Source organism: Nannospalax galili, unplaced genomic scaffold (genome assembly GCF_000622305.1).
Source record: "Nannospalax galili isolate Female #2095 unplaced genomic scaffold, S.galili_v1.0 scaffold1778, whole genome shotgun sequence".
Taxonomy (NCBI): domain Eukaryota; kingdom Metazoa; phylum Chordata; class Mammalia; order Rodentia; family Spalacidae; genus Nannospalax; species Nannospalax galili.
Window position 1 is genome coordinate 33792 of NW_008340648.1, and position 17310 is coordinate 51101.

At 39.7% G+C, this 17310-nt stretch overlaps 1 protein-coding gene across 1 annotated transcript; it reads right to left on the reverse strand.

Moving 5' to 3' along the window:
• Nucleotides 1-1721: 1721 nt before the first annotated feature.
• Nucleotides 1722-2675, reverse strand: LOC103736250 (olfactory receptor 4K3-like). Its single transcript, XM_008835741.1, has one exon. It carries the CDS (start codon nt 2673-2675, stop codon nt 1722-1724), a length of 954 nt encoding a protein of 317 aa, XP_008833963.1.
• Between the last annotated feature and the right edge of the window lie 14635 nt (nt 2676-17310).

Genomic DNA, 17310 nt, shown 5'->3' on the forward strand with positions numbered 1-17310 from the left:
CAGCTGTCTATAAACTAGGTTTCCTTGTGGTCACATACCTTCTCTGGCACTTACAATCCTTCTTCTCTTCCTCAATGAGCCATCAGCCTTGAGAGGCAGAAGTTTCATATAGGTGTCCTATTCAGGGATATGCAGTCTGCAGCCTCTTATTATCTGCAAGTCGGCCAGTTGGAGTTCTCTGTGATAATCACCATCTGCTGTATAAGGATGCTTCGCTTGTGAGATTTGAGAGATCTGTTTATTAAGGCATGTCTGAGAAAGCTCCCAGATCTGGGGATCCATAAAGGTCTTAACAGCGCAGATGGGGGCCACTTTGGGATTACCTTGAAGGAAGACAGGTAGGGTGAAGAGTCTCAGGGTCCCAGACAGGTGTCCTGTCCCCAAATTACTATTTTTAAATTTCCAAATTTGATCAGGATGTTCAAGAGCAATTTCTATTATTTTTCTTGGCATGACTTAAAGTTTAGCTTTGAAAAAAATAATTGTTTTGTTACATTCTACCTTATGCAGTAAGTGAACAGGCATAAAACCAAATTATATCATAATCCTTTCACACCAGATAAAGAAATCAGTATTATTTCTTGGAAAAGTCATGTGGATAAACACCTAAAGCTTCTTCAAATAGTCACAATTGAAACTAATTAAAGTAATTATAAATATGAGTGGATGACATAAAACAGGAAGACTAAGATAGCACACATATTCTAGCACACTTTGTATTTTATTTTCTTACTAAATAAAGTACATGTTATGCTTTACGACTTTGTTGTTTTATAAATAAGTTCCACCCCACATAAAGTATAAATCTTAGAGAAATATAACAGTTTCCATGTGTATATTATAATTTATAATGTGTTTTGATTATCAAAGGTAGATCTAAGCATTCCTTGGTCAATAAATCTGACACGTACTTTTATGGAACTTTTTTACTGCATTGATATGAAGCTACCTGATAATTGTCTAGTATGTATCACCCACTGTATGGAGTACTGAAATTTCATGAATTAACTTGGGAAAATAAGGCTATGACCCTGAGTCAGATTGCATTTTAGGACTGCCCATAAATATTAATAACTAATTTAATGAATAAACTTCAATGCTTGAAACTGAAATAAACTAAGAGATAACATAAGATTGCATTTATTTACTAATTTAATGTATGTCATAGTTTTATATTATTTAGTTAGTCAATCCCAAACATCATCCACTTTTTTCTTTACATAGTTTTTGACCTTAGTATAATAGTTTTTTCATTTAAAATTTATTTACCAGTAGCTTTTTGCAGAAAGCCAAGTTAAGACAGAATAAGTTTTCTTAGGATGCAGTCGACATAGAAATTTTGAATAAAAAAGTTTTCAGGGAAGTGGGAGAATATGGAATACTGTGTTTGTAAATGAAACAGATTATTTAAGGTAAATTTCATAAAGTGTTATCAATCAGGAAGGCTGTATTTTTTAACAAATTTTACATTCTACACTGTATAATTAAATATGTAGAAATGCATGATTAGGTAATTTCCCCATAAGAAAAAATGATTAACAGGTGCATTAACATAATGCATTTTATTCTTCTGGTTTTCAAATAAATATTTTTCCTGTGTTATACTAAAATACATATGAGGACTAAAAAAAATGTGATCTAAGCTGAATGTCCTGTAGAAATACAGCTTGAAAAACCTATCTTCCAAATGAAAGTGCATTGTGTACTTGAAGTTCTCACAATCACATTTCTGAACATTGGGCATTCCCCTTGGGCCCCACACAGTAGCGTCTGAATCTTTTCACAGCATTTTTCATCTCTTTATTTCTCAGTGTATAAATAGCTGGATTTAGTAAAGGTGCAAAAACACAATAAAACACAGCAAGAAACTTGTCCAGCCAGGTGATGTTGAGTGGCCACACATAGATGATGATGCAGGGCACAAAATAGAGCATCACCACTGTGATGTGGGCAGAGCAGGTGGACAGTGCCTTGGATGCACCAGCTTTAGAGTTTTGACGGATGGTGTGGATCATATATGTGTAAGATATCAGTAACAGAATGAAGCAAGTTACAGCAATAGCTCCACAGTCAATATTTATGAAAATGTCCAAATAATAGGTATCCATGCAGGCCAGTTTGATTACAAGTGGTATGTCACAGAAGAAACTGTCTATTTCCCTTGGGCCACAGAAAGGAAGTTGCATAATTGGTACAAATTGAACTATAGAATGCACAAAGCCAGCTACCCAGGAAGTAACCACCAGGCCAGTGCACCTTTGCATGCTCATAACAGTAGAGTAGTGGAGTGGTTTACAGATGGCCACATAGCGGTCATAGGCCATGACCACCAGAAGCACCATCTCTCCCCCTCCAACAAAATGCACAAAGAGGATCTGGCACATGCAGCCTTCGAAGGAAATGTCTTTGTTCTCTGTGAGAAAGTCTTTGATCATCTTAGGAGTGGTGACTGAGGAAAGCCACATATCAACAAAGGACAGGTTGGCTAAGAAGAAGTACATGGGGGAGTGGAGATGGGAGTCAGTGATGACTAAAATCATGATGACCATATTTCCAATTACAGTGGTGACATAAACAACCAGAAATAGCATGAACAGTAAGACCTGAGCATCCTGTGAGTGGCCAAGTCCCAGAAGCACAAATTCTGACACTGCAGACTGATTACCTTCATCCATTTTGTTCTGTGGTTCACCTGAAATAACCGGGAGAACGTGGATTAATTTGTGTGGAGAGAAAAATGAAACTTTCAGAATCTGATGCTTAGACTCAAGTGTAAATTCTCCGTCTGAAACTGAAAACTCTAATTGCAAGGAGCCATCATGACCAAATCTCAATGACACTGTGTTCTTAAAACAAACCAGTATTAATTTTCCAAGAAAACAATGTAAGATTACTATGAAAAAAATTGTTAGAAATGTACTCTCACAAATAAGACAAATCAACGTAGTATGTAAACAGTTTAAAATAACTGCCTTCAGTTTAAACCTAACTTTTTCCCAGTAGGATACTAAAAGCCATGAGTATGAAACCCACATTCACTACACTATTTATCAATTTTAGGATATAAACTTGAAGGGATGATGGTGAGTCAACTTTGAATTTCAACACAAATGACATGAATTATCTTACCATGTTTCTATTGTGTATAATGATTCATTTGTGCCTCAATGGACCCTTGTATAAGATATCCTAAAACTATAATTGTATTTAAATCTTTAAAACACGTTTTAGGACACTTATGAGAGGATGTCTACAGGAAGTCATATAGTAACTCCCTTGAAACATAGTAGACATCTATTCCCTTGAGAATAGAATTTATAGAAAAATGAGCAGATAAATAATAAAATGCATTATCTAATCACAAAAGGTATATTTTCCTTACCTACTAATCCATAATAAGGACTCAGAAAACATAACTCGGGATATCAGGCAAATTCTGGATCAGGTAGCACATGCATTTGCTGTAGAAAAGGAGATGCATAGTGATAGTCACAACTTTCATATTGATAAGCTTCTAATTCAGATTACATACAAGTACAGCTACATATACATCTATTGTATTGCCTCTGTAAGCATATAGTTTCTAATACAGACCTAATTCTGAAAGAAAATATCTTAATATCAGTATAATTATATCTATCCTTCAAAAATTTTGAGTAATTTGAATAGTTTCTAAAATACTAGTTTTGCCAAAGAAAAATTTTTCAGAGTAAATTTTCAAAAACAAGGTTTTACTTATGTGAAAAATATGCATAAATGACAGTAAATGGCAAACCAGGATGGTATATGAGAAATTAATTTGCTGAAAGATGGCTATGCACATTCAGAGGACATAACCAACAGATAAGATATCAAGTCAGTTTTATAACGATCATTTTGTTGTTATTAAAATTTTGTTTAATCTGGGCTAGGTAGTGCATGTCTTCAGTCTCGGCACTTGAGAGGCAAGTGAATCTCTGAGTTCAAAGCCAGCCTGATGTACATAGCAAGTTCCAGGAGATCTGGGGCTAAGGGAGACATTGTCTCAAAACATAAATAAATAAAATGGAAAGAAAATCCTGTTGAACTAATCAGATAATCATATTAACAATAGTGGGCAAAAATAACAGACTAAATGCTCATTTTTCAGCTATGCTTAACTGAAACTTCATTCATTTATTATTGATCATCTGTAGTGGAATAAATGGTTCTATTTCATTATCCAAACCTGTCAAAAGAGAACTCTTAATTTAGTAAATTAATATATACATATATAATCTTTGTACCTCTATGAATCTGTTAGTAAATATACTTTTCTGATTCTCATTCTGCATGTTGGACCTTGAAAAAAATAATATTTCAAAGCTAAGAGCAATACTTTTATTGTCCAACTTAATCCTTCCTTATTCAAAATAAACATGATAATCTCTCTTTAAAGCACTTACTTTTTATATTTTTCCCCAAATTATCATGTTCAACACTGTAGAATACACAGATTCACAGGCTATTTTAGGAACATGGTCTGCTTTTGAGATATGCAACAATTACTTCATTATTCCTTCTGCACAGATGGATATTTGATATATTGAATGACCTACATTTGAGAGAGTCTATAAATGCACTTTTTCTAAATCCTTACCTAAGAGAAGATTCCTATTAAAAGATGTTATTATAAAGCTCAGATGTCCAAGAACTCAAAAAATTAAGGAAAGGAGACAAATTACTCTTTAAGGAGCATTAAAATAAAACGACAAAGTGTTCATTGTCTTACAGATAGAAAAGCAATTCTGAAAGTATACTTTGTGATGAATGTATTAAACTCTGTGACGTCGATATTTGTGTTTTTAAAGGGTATATATCAGTTCAGCAATGTAGTACATTCCCTGAGAGGGATCAAGGCAATGCACAAGATCATGCCAGAAGGAAGTTAGGCTATATTTTATTCCAGGGTATTTTTTTATTATTTTATGTGTATGCATGTATTGCTTGCATGTAGGTAAGTGCACCTGTGTCGTGCAATGCCTGCAGAGGACAGAAGAAACTGTTGGATCCTCTGGAACTGGAGTTACAGACAGTTGTTAGCTGCCATGTGGGTGATGGGTTTCAAACCCAGGTCTTCTGCAAGAACATTCAGTGTTCTTAACTGCTGAGCCATCTTACCAGCCCCGCCGCCCCAGGGCATGAAATTTAATCCTATTTCTCCAGTAGTCAAATTTTATGTCAGTTTTCAGAATCATAATAATTTTTACTTAAATATTTATGATGGATGATACTCTACAAACTTGAACTTTCCTAATTGAAGTCATTTACACTAGTAAGGACCATATGAACAATGCTAGTTGTGTGAGGTGCCTATAGTTTAGCAGGCAAATCCCTGTAATCTGAGACAATGCCATTTGAAATAGGAGAGCTGGTACAAAGCCATGAATTGTCTCCCAAAAAATGTTTGAAGGTAAAGAATCTGTTCTCAATTCCAGGCATAGTGGACTCTGTGAAATAGAGATTTTAAGAATTATCTTAGAGGAGCAAATCAGAGAGTTGATATGACTTACCCAACACATTTTTCCTTCTTAGGCCAGATTTTCTTTCTGACTTCCATTCTGATGTGTGCTTATGAAGACATGCGTGATTGGTGGAGACAGCATATTCAGAAATAAAGTCCTTTCCATGAACCAGACATCCACACATATATTCACCAATTGCAGCAGTCCCATGGGTGAAGTGACTTGTTCAATGTTCGGAACAAGACAAGAACCATGGAAATAATTATTTTGGACATCTCATGGGGATGTCTTTATTATGACTGATATCAAATGTGATGTCCTTGTTAAGTCAAAACAAAGAGATAAATAAGTATCCTTTTAATTACCTTGGAATTATTGAAGTTTAAAATTATTCAGTTAAGCAATAAATAATAAGCAAATATTTGCCTACTGTATTCATAATTTTTAACTCTATGTATATAATCAGAACATAATAATATTGCATTCCTAGTTATAAGAAATACTATGAATTGAGTACTAGCATATAGTCTCAAGATGAACATGTTGTGTATAAAACACCCTGATATATGAGATAAGGGTGTTCAAGTAGGCAGGTGGTCTTAACTAAATGGTTGATGCATTTATATTTTTAATTTTTTGATTTACATATTTTTAATTTATGTGTTTGAGTGTTTTGCCTGCATGTATTTAAGTGCACTCATGTCCTACAATACTCTGGGGGGGGCAGGAGAAGCCCTTTTAAATTATTTGAGACTTATTTATGGCCTAAATTTTATCCACCTTGTAAAATACTATGTACTTCAAAAAGGGAAATTCTGATAATTTGCAGAAGTGTTAACATACATATCAATAATAGTGGTTTATCTCTGATATTTAGAAATTAGCAGTTAATAAGTGTAAATTTTTGGTGTTTTATTATACTTCTTGTGTGCACTACTTTCTGTAGATTTTTCATGTGTTTTATTGCTTTGTGATGGAAGATGTATACAGGGAAATTGTTGTGTTGCCCTGGTCAATCCACCACTTTCTGTATGTAAAATTACCTTCATGCTGTCCAACATTGTTCTTTATTCTGAAATTCATATAGCATGTTAAAAATGTAGCCACTGATATTTTCTTTGCCTTTACATAACTTGAAGCTTTGGTATTTTCATTAAATTTTTTTTTGGTCTTTTTGAGACAGGGTCTCCCTGTAGCCCCAGCTGGTCTGGAACTCACTTTGTAGACCAGGTTGGCTTGAACTCAGAGAGATTTTCCTGCCTCTTCCTCCCAAGTGCTGTGATTAAAGGCATGTGCCACCACTCCCGGCTCATTAATTTATTTTTAAAGAGACTACATTTTAACTATTTCATGATATTTAGTTTCCTAGGTGACAAAGTGAACAATAATAGTGTGTGCAATAGTTTCTGTGCTCATTTTCTACCCAATGATCTAAGCAGACCATTACCTATTTGTATGCCAACATCATTCTTTATAAATTTCTACATATTTGTACAAGATTTTGAATCAGACAATATATTCAACTTGCTAGCAATTGTAGAAATATGTATAATTTGGATTTTGTTTGCTTTGTATCAGACTCCATAACATTTTTAATATAGTCTTCCAATTTTTTGGAAGAATGTTATTTGAATTAAAATATTTTTCATACAATTATTTTGAATATATTACGTCCCCTTCCCTCAGAACATCTCCCATCTCCTCTCAGGCATGCCCCCTGCCCATGTCATGTCTTCTATTCATTTTCTAAATTTTTTTTTGGATTTTGAGTATTTTATACATGAATATTATGTTTACATCATAAACTGTCTGACTCACCATCAAACTCCTCCAAGTACCCCCACTCACTCTCCATTTCTTTTGTCATTACATAGATATATATTATATTAATTATATTTTTATATTTATTATATTATATCACCATTTATTGATCCTGCTGTGTATATGTGTATAAGGCAGACCACTTTGGATTAGATAACCTATCACAAGTCTTATTCCTGGACAAAACTGGTTCTCCCTGCCTCAGAAGACATTGATTGCTTGTAGCTCTTTATCTAGATGTGGATCATATTCACATTGTTCTTACAGGGGTTTTTTTCTGCTCCCTCATCTGTGATGCTCTGTGAGCCTTAGATGTAGGAGTTGCAATGAAGATATATCAAATGAAGCTAGAAACAACAAAGTTTTTATGATTTATATTTGATCAGTTGCAGAACTTTAAAGCATTCTCCACAGTTGCAAAAAGAATCTTCTTTGATGAGTGGTGAGAGTTACACTTGCAATTGACAATAAGGAAAAATCCAGAATAAAGGAAGATATTACATTGTTTTAGGAAAGTGGAGGTACTGTGCTCTTCTCTAGTCCATGACATTTCCAACCATGTGTACTTGGCTGTGTTTGCAGTACCAGACATGGATTTCCTCATCTTGGTGGTCCTAAATCCATCTAGACAGCTGTTGATTCAACTCAAGATAGAAATGCCACTACTGGATGATAGAAATATTTTTCTGGGCCACTTATTTTGTGGTTCATATGCTATTTGGCTCGATTACTCCAACTCCTGTGCCTTAAGAATAGGTGTATGTGATGACTTCAGAAATAGGGTCTTGCTTTCATGTTCTGATAAGCATCCAATTATATAGAAATAGTATGTATTATATTATTTTGGGAGTCTCATGGACTACCTTGACCAGAACTTCGATTGGAGGTTTCCCCTTCTTGACATTAAAGTTTTTGTTGTATTGTCTACAGGTGTGTACATGCTTCAGGTATAGACTGTTTTTATGAAAATTGGGTACTCCATAGTTTGGTGCATATATGTTCATGATTGTAATATTTTCTTTATTAAATTTTTCCTTTGATTAGAATGAAATAAACTTCATTATCTCTTCTGATTTCTAATTTTAAGTATATTTTGTCAGATATTACAATTTTGACACCTGCTTGCTTCTTGGGGCCATTATTTTCCATCTTTTCACCCTGAGATAGTGTCTGTCCTTGACAGTGAGATGAGTTTCTTGGAGACAAGAAAAAGATGGGTTTTCTTTCTTGATCCATTGCACTAGTCTGTGTCTTTTGACAGGGGAGTTGAGGACATTGATATTTAGTGTTATTATTGAAAGGTGTGTATTGGATACTGTCATTTTCATTTCTGCGTGTTTGTGGTCCTATTTTGTGTTTCCATTATTATACTTTTCTTGTTTTCTTTGTGTAGCAACTTGGGTGTATGCACTCATTTCTTTGGTCCTTTGTGTAGCTTTGAGGTTTTCTGTAGGGGTGGTTTGGATGACATGAATTCCTACAGGCTATTCAAGTCATAAAAATTTTCTGTTCCCCTTCGACCTTGATATATAGCTTTGATGGATAAAGTATTCAGAGCTGACATCTATGGTTCTTTAGACGTGAGAATACTTTGGTCCTGGATCCTCTGGCTTTCATAGTTTGCACCAAAGTCAGCTGTAATTCTGATGAGTTTTTCTTTATGTTTAATGTTGTTTTTCTCTAGCAGCTCTCCATACCCTCTCTGTGTTCTGTACATTTAATGTTTTTACTATGGTATGCTATGGAAAATTTCTGTTTTGGTCTTTTGGTCATGTCTAATTGTGCAGCCGCTACCAGCTGTGGCTGCCCCTCCACTCTTCCGGTGCTGGGTGCTGTCTCCGGGCGCCGCTTCTCTGCTCGCATGGGTGCTACCTGTGGCCTCTCTCCATTCGTGTGGTACTAATTGCATGGGCGCTGCCTGCGATTGCACAGGCATCACCTTCTGGGCACCGTCACTGATGGCACGGGTGGTGCCCTTTGCTCCTTGCTGTGGCTTCAAGCTGTGGTAGCTCTTCTGCTCGCTTGATGTTGAGGCAGCTCTTCTGCTCTCCTGGTGCTGAGGCCACTCTTCGCTGTGGCGCTGCCTCTGATCATCGCTACTTCTGTCCAGTCCCAGACCCCAGGGCTAGTGAGGAGACTCCTGCTACATTCAGACACAGGAGACCAGGTTCTTCATTGATGCAGATCTGGTTTATTGCAGAAGGGCACAAGCTTATATAGGGGTCCAATCAAGAAGTTACAACTCAGGTCTTTGGCAGGGCTGTGTCCTATTATGACATCGTGAGACAGACACCTCATTAGCATAATGTGTTTCAGGTTACTTAGGTTCTGTTTTCCTTATGGGGCCTGGTTTCCTGGGAACCACGTGACTCAGACTGTTTAAGTGATGCAATTTGGGATCTCAAGGGTGGTGATTAGGGAGTGGCGAGCTCTAGACATCAGTCCCATGATCTGCCAATGGGAGCAAATGTCACAAGGTGTTCCTTGTGGCTCCAGTGGTCAGGCCATTGCCTCAGGTCTGCTGTATGGCTGTCAGTAAGACTTTCACCCTAGGCTCAAGCCTGTCTCCCACATCTCCCCCTTTTTTTCTTTGAAAAGACAATTATAGTTTAGTAAGAGCAAGGAACAGTGGGTCATTGTCTTTTGGATCATTTAAATTTGAGGGGGTTGGATGTTGAGATGGGATGACAGCCAACTGAACTAGCCTTAACAAAATTAACAATGCAGGGTCCAAAAAATAGGAGATATCAGTAATGACTATAGTCTCTGCTTGTGAAGTGAGATACTCAAGGTCATCCCAGGTTATTGGGTGTGCCATTGGAGCTGGTCGCTTTTGTGGTCTGTGGCGCTGGGTCAGCCTCTTGGTGGTTGAGAGGTGTGTTGCTTCCTCCAGGGTCAGGGCTGCCATCTCCAGGGTAGGTGGTTGTGGAGGGAGGGTATCTGTCATAGGCAATTCTGATGTTTCATGCTGGTATCCAAATGGGGGCTGGAATATTATCTGGAAAGACACAAGCATAGCCTCATCCTTGTGTTAATAATAGGTGTGAGCCTTTCCATTCACCTGTGAGAGGGTCCTTCCATCTCACCATGGAGGCAGGAATGGGCTGAGTGAATGTCCCCCAATGCTTTATTGCTGCTGGGAGGCCACTGGAGTCAAATTTTAGAAAATTTAATACAAATAGAGCTTGTTATACAACAAAATTGGGGTCCTTATAGTGGGGCCTTTATCATTGTCTTCCCCTATTTTCTGTATTTGTTTAATGAGTGTTTGGTGGGAATGTTGAACAATCTCTTGACCCTGAGGATTGTAAGGAATACCAGTTATATGCCTAATATTCCAGTAAGAGCAAAAATGGCTGAAGGCAGCAGAGACATAGCAAGGGCCATTGTCTGTTTTAATTTGCCAGGGAATTCCCATAAGGACCATGGCATATTTTACAGTTTTTATGGCATGAGAGGCAGTCTCACCAGAGCAGGCCAAGGCAAATTGGACATTAGAATAGATATCAATAATATGATGGACGTACTTGAGGTTTACAAAGGAAGGAAAGTGAGTGATGTCCATCTGCCAGATCTTGTTAGGGCCAAGGCCTCTGGGAAGGGTCCCAGTGGGTTGTAATGGCCCCCAAGGGAAAGAGAGGAGCACAAGGAGAGCATGCACAGACCAAATGTTTGCAGCTCTGAATTTGCAAAATAGGTAGAAGCCAATATATAGCCTGGGAAGAAAGGTGGGAGCAGGCATGTAATCCCTGTTTTGCTGTATTAGGGTAGGATCTAAGGTAGCATTAATTACCAATCTGTCAATGGCAGCATTGCCTTTTGTCAGAAGCCCTGGAAGGTTAGTATGAGAGCGTAGATGTTGGACATACCAAGGGGCAGAGTGTTGTTCAAGTAGTAGTTGTAATGAGGAAAGTAATAGATCAAGGGGATTATGGTGAGGCCAGAAGGCTGCAAAGGCTCGATTTTGTATAATTTGGACTACATAAGCACTGTTAGAAAATATATTACATGCGGTAGTGGGAAAGTCTTAGAAGACTTGTAACATAGCAGATAACTCTACAAATTGTACAGATCGTTGAAAGGGAAAGCCATCCCTCCTGAAAAATTGCATAACAAAACTTATGCTTACTAGAATTTGTGAAGATTAGACGAGCCTTAGGAAGGGGGTTACATTTTGGAAATGTCTGGGGAAATAAAGACAGGGGAAGTTGCCTTATTCCTTGAAGGAGTTTATGTTTGGGGTAATGATTATCATACTTCCCTGGTAAGTTAGCAGGAGAGTTTGAAAGCCAGGATTATCAAGTAACAGTGATTGGAGCATAGGAAGTGGGAGAGGGAGGACCATTGACTCTGGGTGGCGGCCATATAGAAGACGGGAGGTTTGAACTAGTTTAAGGCCTATAATTGCCCAGGCCTCAATTACAGGAGTAAGTTTATGTAATTGACTCCAAGAAGAGTGGACCCATATTAATGGTCCCTGGGCCTGCCAGAGTGCTCCCATAGGAGTGTTTTCTGTAGGAATGACCAAGGCCTGAATAGGCTGTCCAGGTTGTATTCTATTGACAAATACCTGAGACAGGTGGGTATTTATCATTGTGATAACACATTGTGCTGCAAGAGGTCAAAGAGTGGTGTAACTTCTGCTGTGGACATGGGTAGGAAGCCCTGTGTCCAATTAATGTTGCCACAGAGGGTGTGTGACTCAGAAAGTGTGATCTTATCAGGTAAGGTAAGAGGAGGAGCTATAGGGCAGGTGACATCCTGAATAGAATGGCCCAGAAAGGTATATGGGGCATGTAACTGAATTTTGTCTGCGCAATAGTGAGGCCCAACACTTGGATGTTTGTTTTGAGTTTTTGAAAGTCTCCTTGTAGGATCTTAGGATCCTCATGGGCAATAAGAATGTCATCCATATAGTGTAAAATATATACCTCAGTCAGCAAAAGCCTGCATGCATAATATTGGGAAATGGTAGGGTTATTTTTCATGCCCTGTGGAAGAACCTTCCATTGGTAACACTGAACTGGAAGATTATGGTTAGTGGTGGGCACAGAAAAGGCAAAATAGGGCTTGTCATTATCATGGAGAAGAATAGAGAAGAAACAGTCCTTAATATCTATTATGATAATGGAACACTCTCTAGGGATGATGGTAGGGTGAGGCATTCCCAGTTGTAAGGTCCCCAATGGTTTTATATGATCATTAATAGCCCTTAAGTCATATAAAAGTCTCCATTTTCCCAATCTTTTTTGAATAACAAAAATAGGAGAATTATGAGGGCTAAGAAAGGTCTCAATATGACCCAAGGATAGTTGTTCCTGGTCTAAAGCAATCAAATGAGTTAATTTATGTGAAGGGAGTAGTCACTGCTCCACCAAATGGGAGTTTTTGTGTCCCAGGTTAACTTAATGGGAGGTGGCTTGGGCAATGGGATAGTGGCCATCAGAATTGGGGGTGAGGATCAGGCGCATTTCCCAGTGGCTGATCCATAGTGTGATCATCATAAAAAGCCTTATTATCAGTGGTCAGGACAACATCCAGGCTGGTAAGGATGTCCCTCCCCCAGAGATTATGAGGAAGGCCTGCAGCTAATAGGGGTTTTATACACCCATGGTTACCATCTGGCTCAGTCCAAACCATAGGACATTGGACCTGTTGAGTGTTTTGTAAACCCCCAACTCCTTGTATGGGAGGTCCAGGCTTACAATGCCAATGGGGCAATGCCTCTTTCTGTCTAATTATGGTAACATCAGCCCCAGTATCAATTAAGCCTTTGAATTTGTGCCCATCCAGGCCAAGTTTCATCCTTGGCTTGTGTAAATCAATAGGCACTGTCCATTGGACATGGGGGGTGGAAGCCCTTATTTCCTTTCTTTGGGGTGGGGCTGAGAGGTGCTCTGCTGGCCATTTAAAGGCATTTTTTTGTATGGGGTTACCATTCACATCTGTCTTAGACCTGTACTCTCTTGCCCAATGAAAACCTTTGCGGCACCTTGGGCATTTTGAAGGAGGAATCTGACTCCTTTTAGCCTCTTTGATAACCTTGTTAGGGCAGGTGTAAGACCAATGACCCTGTCCCCCACAAGCCCAACATTTGCCCTTGTCCATCTCAGCCTGTGGCTGGTGAGCAGTCAGTGCCTCAGCAAGGGCTGCAGCATGGGCGTGAGTGGTCCCCACATCCCAACATGCCAGAATCCATTCAGTGACATCCTTGTGCCTAATAGTTTCCATGGCAAGGCGACACTCAGTAGAGTAGCCCTTATACACAAGATCTTTGAGCAAGGCGTCAGCAGCCCCCCATGACTGATTTTTCTGTTTACACTTTGTTGACATCGTTTGACAAAATCAGAAAAAGGCTCTCCTGGCTTCTGAACCAATTTAGTTAACTTAGTATCACTGTGAGCTGGCATACTATGAAAGGCATGTAGTGCACAGAGCTGCATTTGCTCAAAGTATGGGGGGGGGAGTTTCACACTCCCCTGTGCCTGAGCTTGGGGAGTTTCAAAATTGCCATGCCCTACCAGAGCATCAAACCCAATATTTTGGACATTGGCATTCCTATTGCCTTCCTCCTGTTGCTCACACTGATCTTGATAAGCAGCCTTCTACAGAAGGAAGTTGCCCCCTTGCAAGCATGCTCAGGCAATATATTGCCAATCATAGGGGATATTGGCTGCATGGCTAACTGTATCTAAAAGCTGACTAACCCAGGGGGGATGGATACCATCTTCAAGTGCTGATTTGCGCAGTTTTTTTAAGGTATTATGAGAATATGGGTTCCAAATAGTTGGATTTTGTTGACCCAGGGAAATAGTGACTGGAAAAAACTGTGGGATGTCTCCCCCTGTATCAGAAAAGAGAGGCTTAGGTGGAAGAGGCTTCCAATCCTCCTCCAAAGAGGAGGGGTAGAGGGGAGGGCCTCCCTTACAGCCAGCACAAGATAGTGGTGGATGGCCACTGCCCAGTAATGGTGTAGCTGAAGCTGACTTCAATTCTTGTTTTTCATTAAGGGAATCCTCAAATTCTAATTCCTCATCTTTTGTATCTTTACCAATAGCCATTGCTCTTTGTTGCAGAGCAAGGATCTGTTAGTTTCATTTTGGCAGGGAATGCCTGGGACAAGCCACCCCCACCACCCTGTTACTTTATTTGTTTATCTATTTTGTTAAAATATGAGATTATCCTGCTCAGGGGCATCAGGAGGAACTCCCCGAAGTGAGGCCAGAATGGCAGTCACAATGGAGTAGAACAGCCCAGATTGTGGGTGCCCCTCCCTGACTTCTCTCCCTCTGGCCAGGAGTAGCACATGAGCCTATTGCTTTGGATTCCAACAGCAGGAATCTGTAAACCAGGGGGCAAGAGCTAACACTGTATACCTTACTTACATCTTTTTCCGTTACCCTAGTTTGCCTACTCCCAGGGAAAGAAACCAGCCTGGTGGCACGGGGCCGACAGCAGCTGGATGACTATTCTCCATACTGGAGGTCACTCACCCTACAAGACATACTCAGAAGGACTCAGGAGCTATTCAGGAAGATGATCGGCAGAGACAGGAATGACACACCAAACCGAAGACTGCGAGCCAGAAGAGGAAGCACAGCAGGATGAATACTGCGAGCACCCACGGAAGAGTCACTGGCAAGGGGGCACTGGATGCCCAAAGTGTTACACCCCAAGTGTTACATCCTCATGGGGTCGGGCTTTGCATGCCCCACATTGGGCACCAGCTGCGGCTGCTGCCTGGCTGCCCTTCTACCCTTCTGGTGCTGGGTGCTGTCTCCAGGCACCGTTCTCCACTCACACGGGTGCCGCATGCAGCTGCTCTCCATTCTCGTGGTACTGATTGCATGGGCACCACCTGCAATCACACAGGCGCCACCTGCAATCGCATGGGCATTGCCTTCTGGGCACCATCCCTGATCGCATGGGTGCTGCCCTTCGCTCCTCACTGTGGCCACAAGCTGTGGTAGCTCTTCTGCTTGCTAGGTGCTGAGGCAGCTCTTCTGCTCACCTGGTGCTGAGGCTGCTCTTCTGCTCCTCTGGCACTGCCTCCAACAGTTGCTACTTCTGTTGGGTCCCAGACCCCAGGGCTGGTGAGGAGACTGTGTCAGAGGAGCTGTATTCAGACACAGAGGGTCAGGTTTATTGATGCAGATATGGTTTATTGTAGAAGGGCACAAGCTTATATAGGGGTGGGGGTCCAATCAAGAAATTACAACTCAGATCTTTCGCAGGGCTGTGTCCTATCATGACATTGCGAGTCAGACACCTCATTAGCATAATGGGTTTCAGGTTACATAGGTTCCGGTTTCCTTATGGGGCCTGGTTTCCTGGGAACCACATGACCCAGATTGTGTCAGTGTTGCTATTTGGGATCTCAAGTGTGGTGATTAGGGAGTGGCGATCTCTAGGCATCAGTCCCATGATCTGCCAATGGGAGCAAATGTCACAAGGCTGTGGCACCAGCAGTCAGGCCATTGCCTTGGGCCTGCTGTATGGCTGTCAATAAGACTTTCACCCTAGGCTCAAGCCTGTCTTCCACATAATTGATGTTCTATGTGCTTCTTAAATCTCTATAGGCATATCTTTCATTAATTTAGGAAATTTTTCTTATATAATCCTATTGAAGATCCATTTAATTCCATTGGCCTGAGTTTCTTCTCCTTCTTGTATGCCCATAGCATAGATTTGGTTATTTCATGTTGTCACACATTTCCTGTGTAACCATTTCTGTGTATTTTTTAAAATTTTGCATAGTCTTTGCTTAGGAAGTCCAGATCTTCAACTTTATCCTCCAGTCTTGATTTTCTGTTTTTCATTTAATTCATTCAGCTTTTAAGACTTTCTCCTGTTGTTTCTAATTGGTTTACTGAGTTTTTCAATCCTGTGTTCATTTCCATTTGGGGTTTCTTCACTATTTCTATCTCTTTAGCAAATTTGCTTTTCAATTTATTAATTGTTTTTGATATTTCATTAAGCTGCATATTTGTATATTCATGGACTTGATCATAAATTTATGCCTTTTCCTCTTTGAGTTGAGTTGCTTGTGTTTTACATTCTTTGATAATGTGTATAATTTTTCTTTTAAATTCTGCGGACTGGGGTTCTTCGGGACGGTTTTCATTGCCAAGTATGTCTGTAGGACTAGTTGGTTTTGTTGAGGACAGATTTTCTTATTCTTTTCGTATTGTTAGTGTTTTGTATTACCATTTGGGTATATGGATGTTCTTTGTTGGTTATATGTCCAACAGGAACTGTCTACTTTGGTTTAATTTTGATTCTGTTAATATTGCTTATGTAGGTTAGCTACCTTTTGTTCAGGTAAGTTGGTGGATGTTTCAAGTTCTTGCTTCATGGTGGATTGGTCTGAGTCCTGGATGAATGCATCTATCTGTCTGATCCAGATGCTGGGAAGTTGAAGGTGGGGGGACCAACTAGAGAGGGATTTAGGGATCTATGGTAGGGTGTTTAGCTAGTCTGGATTAGGAAGTTAGTCCAGGGATTTGAGGTGAAGGAATTGGAGAATCGGAGCCACTCTAGGTCTGAGGTTGGCAGAGAATGAGGTGGGGATGGGTGAGAGGAGTGGAAGAGAGACATAGTGGGTGGGATCTGACTTCCCAGAAGCCTGACTGGGAATCAGGTCTATCTGCTTGATCCAGGGACTCAGAAGTTGGTGGTGGGGGAACTGCCTGGAGAGAGACTTAGGGCTCTATGTTAGGGTGCTTAGCTAATCTGGGTTAGGAAGGTAGTACAGGATCTGAGGTGAAGGAATCTGTATCCAGTTTTATAATCCAACTAGTCTGTATTTATCGGGGGATCAAAAACACTAATATTGAGAGCTATTATTGAATAGTGTTTATTAATTGTGATTATGTTGGTGTTGCCGTATTTTTGACATCTTTTCATTGACTATTCTAGAGTTGTTTATGTACTCATTGTACACTATTGGGTGGACTTAATTTTCTTATCAGAATAAAGTATTCCTTCTGGTGTCTTCTGTGGAACT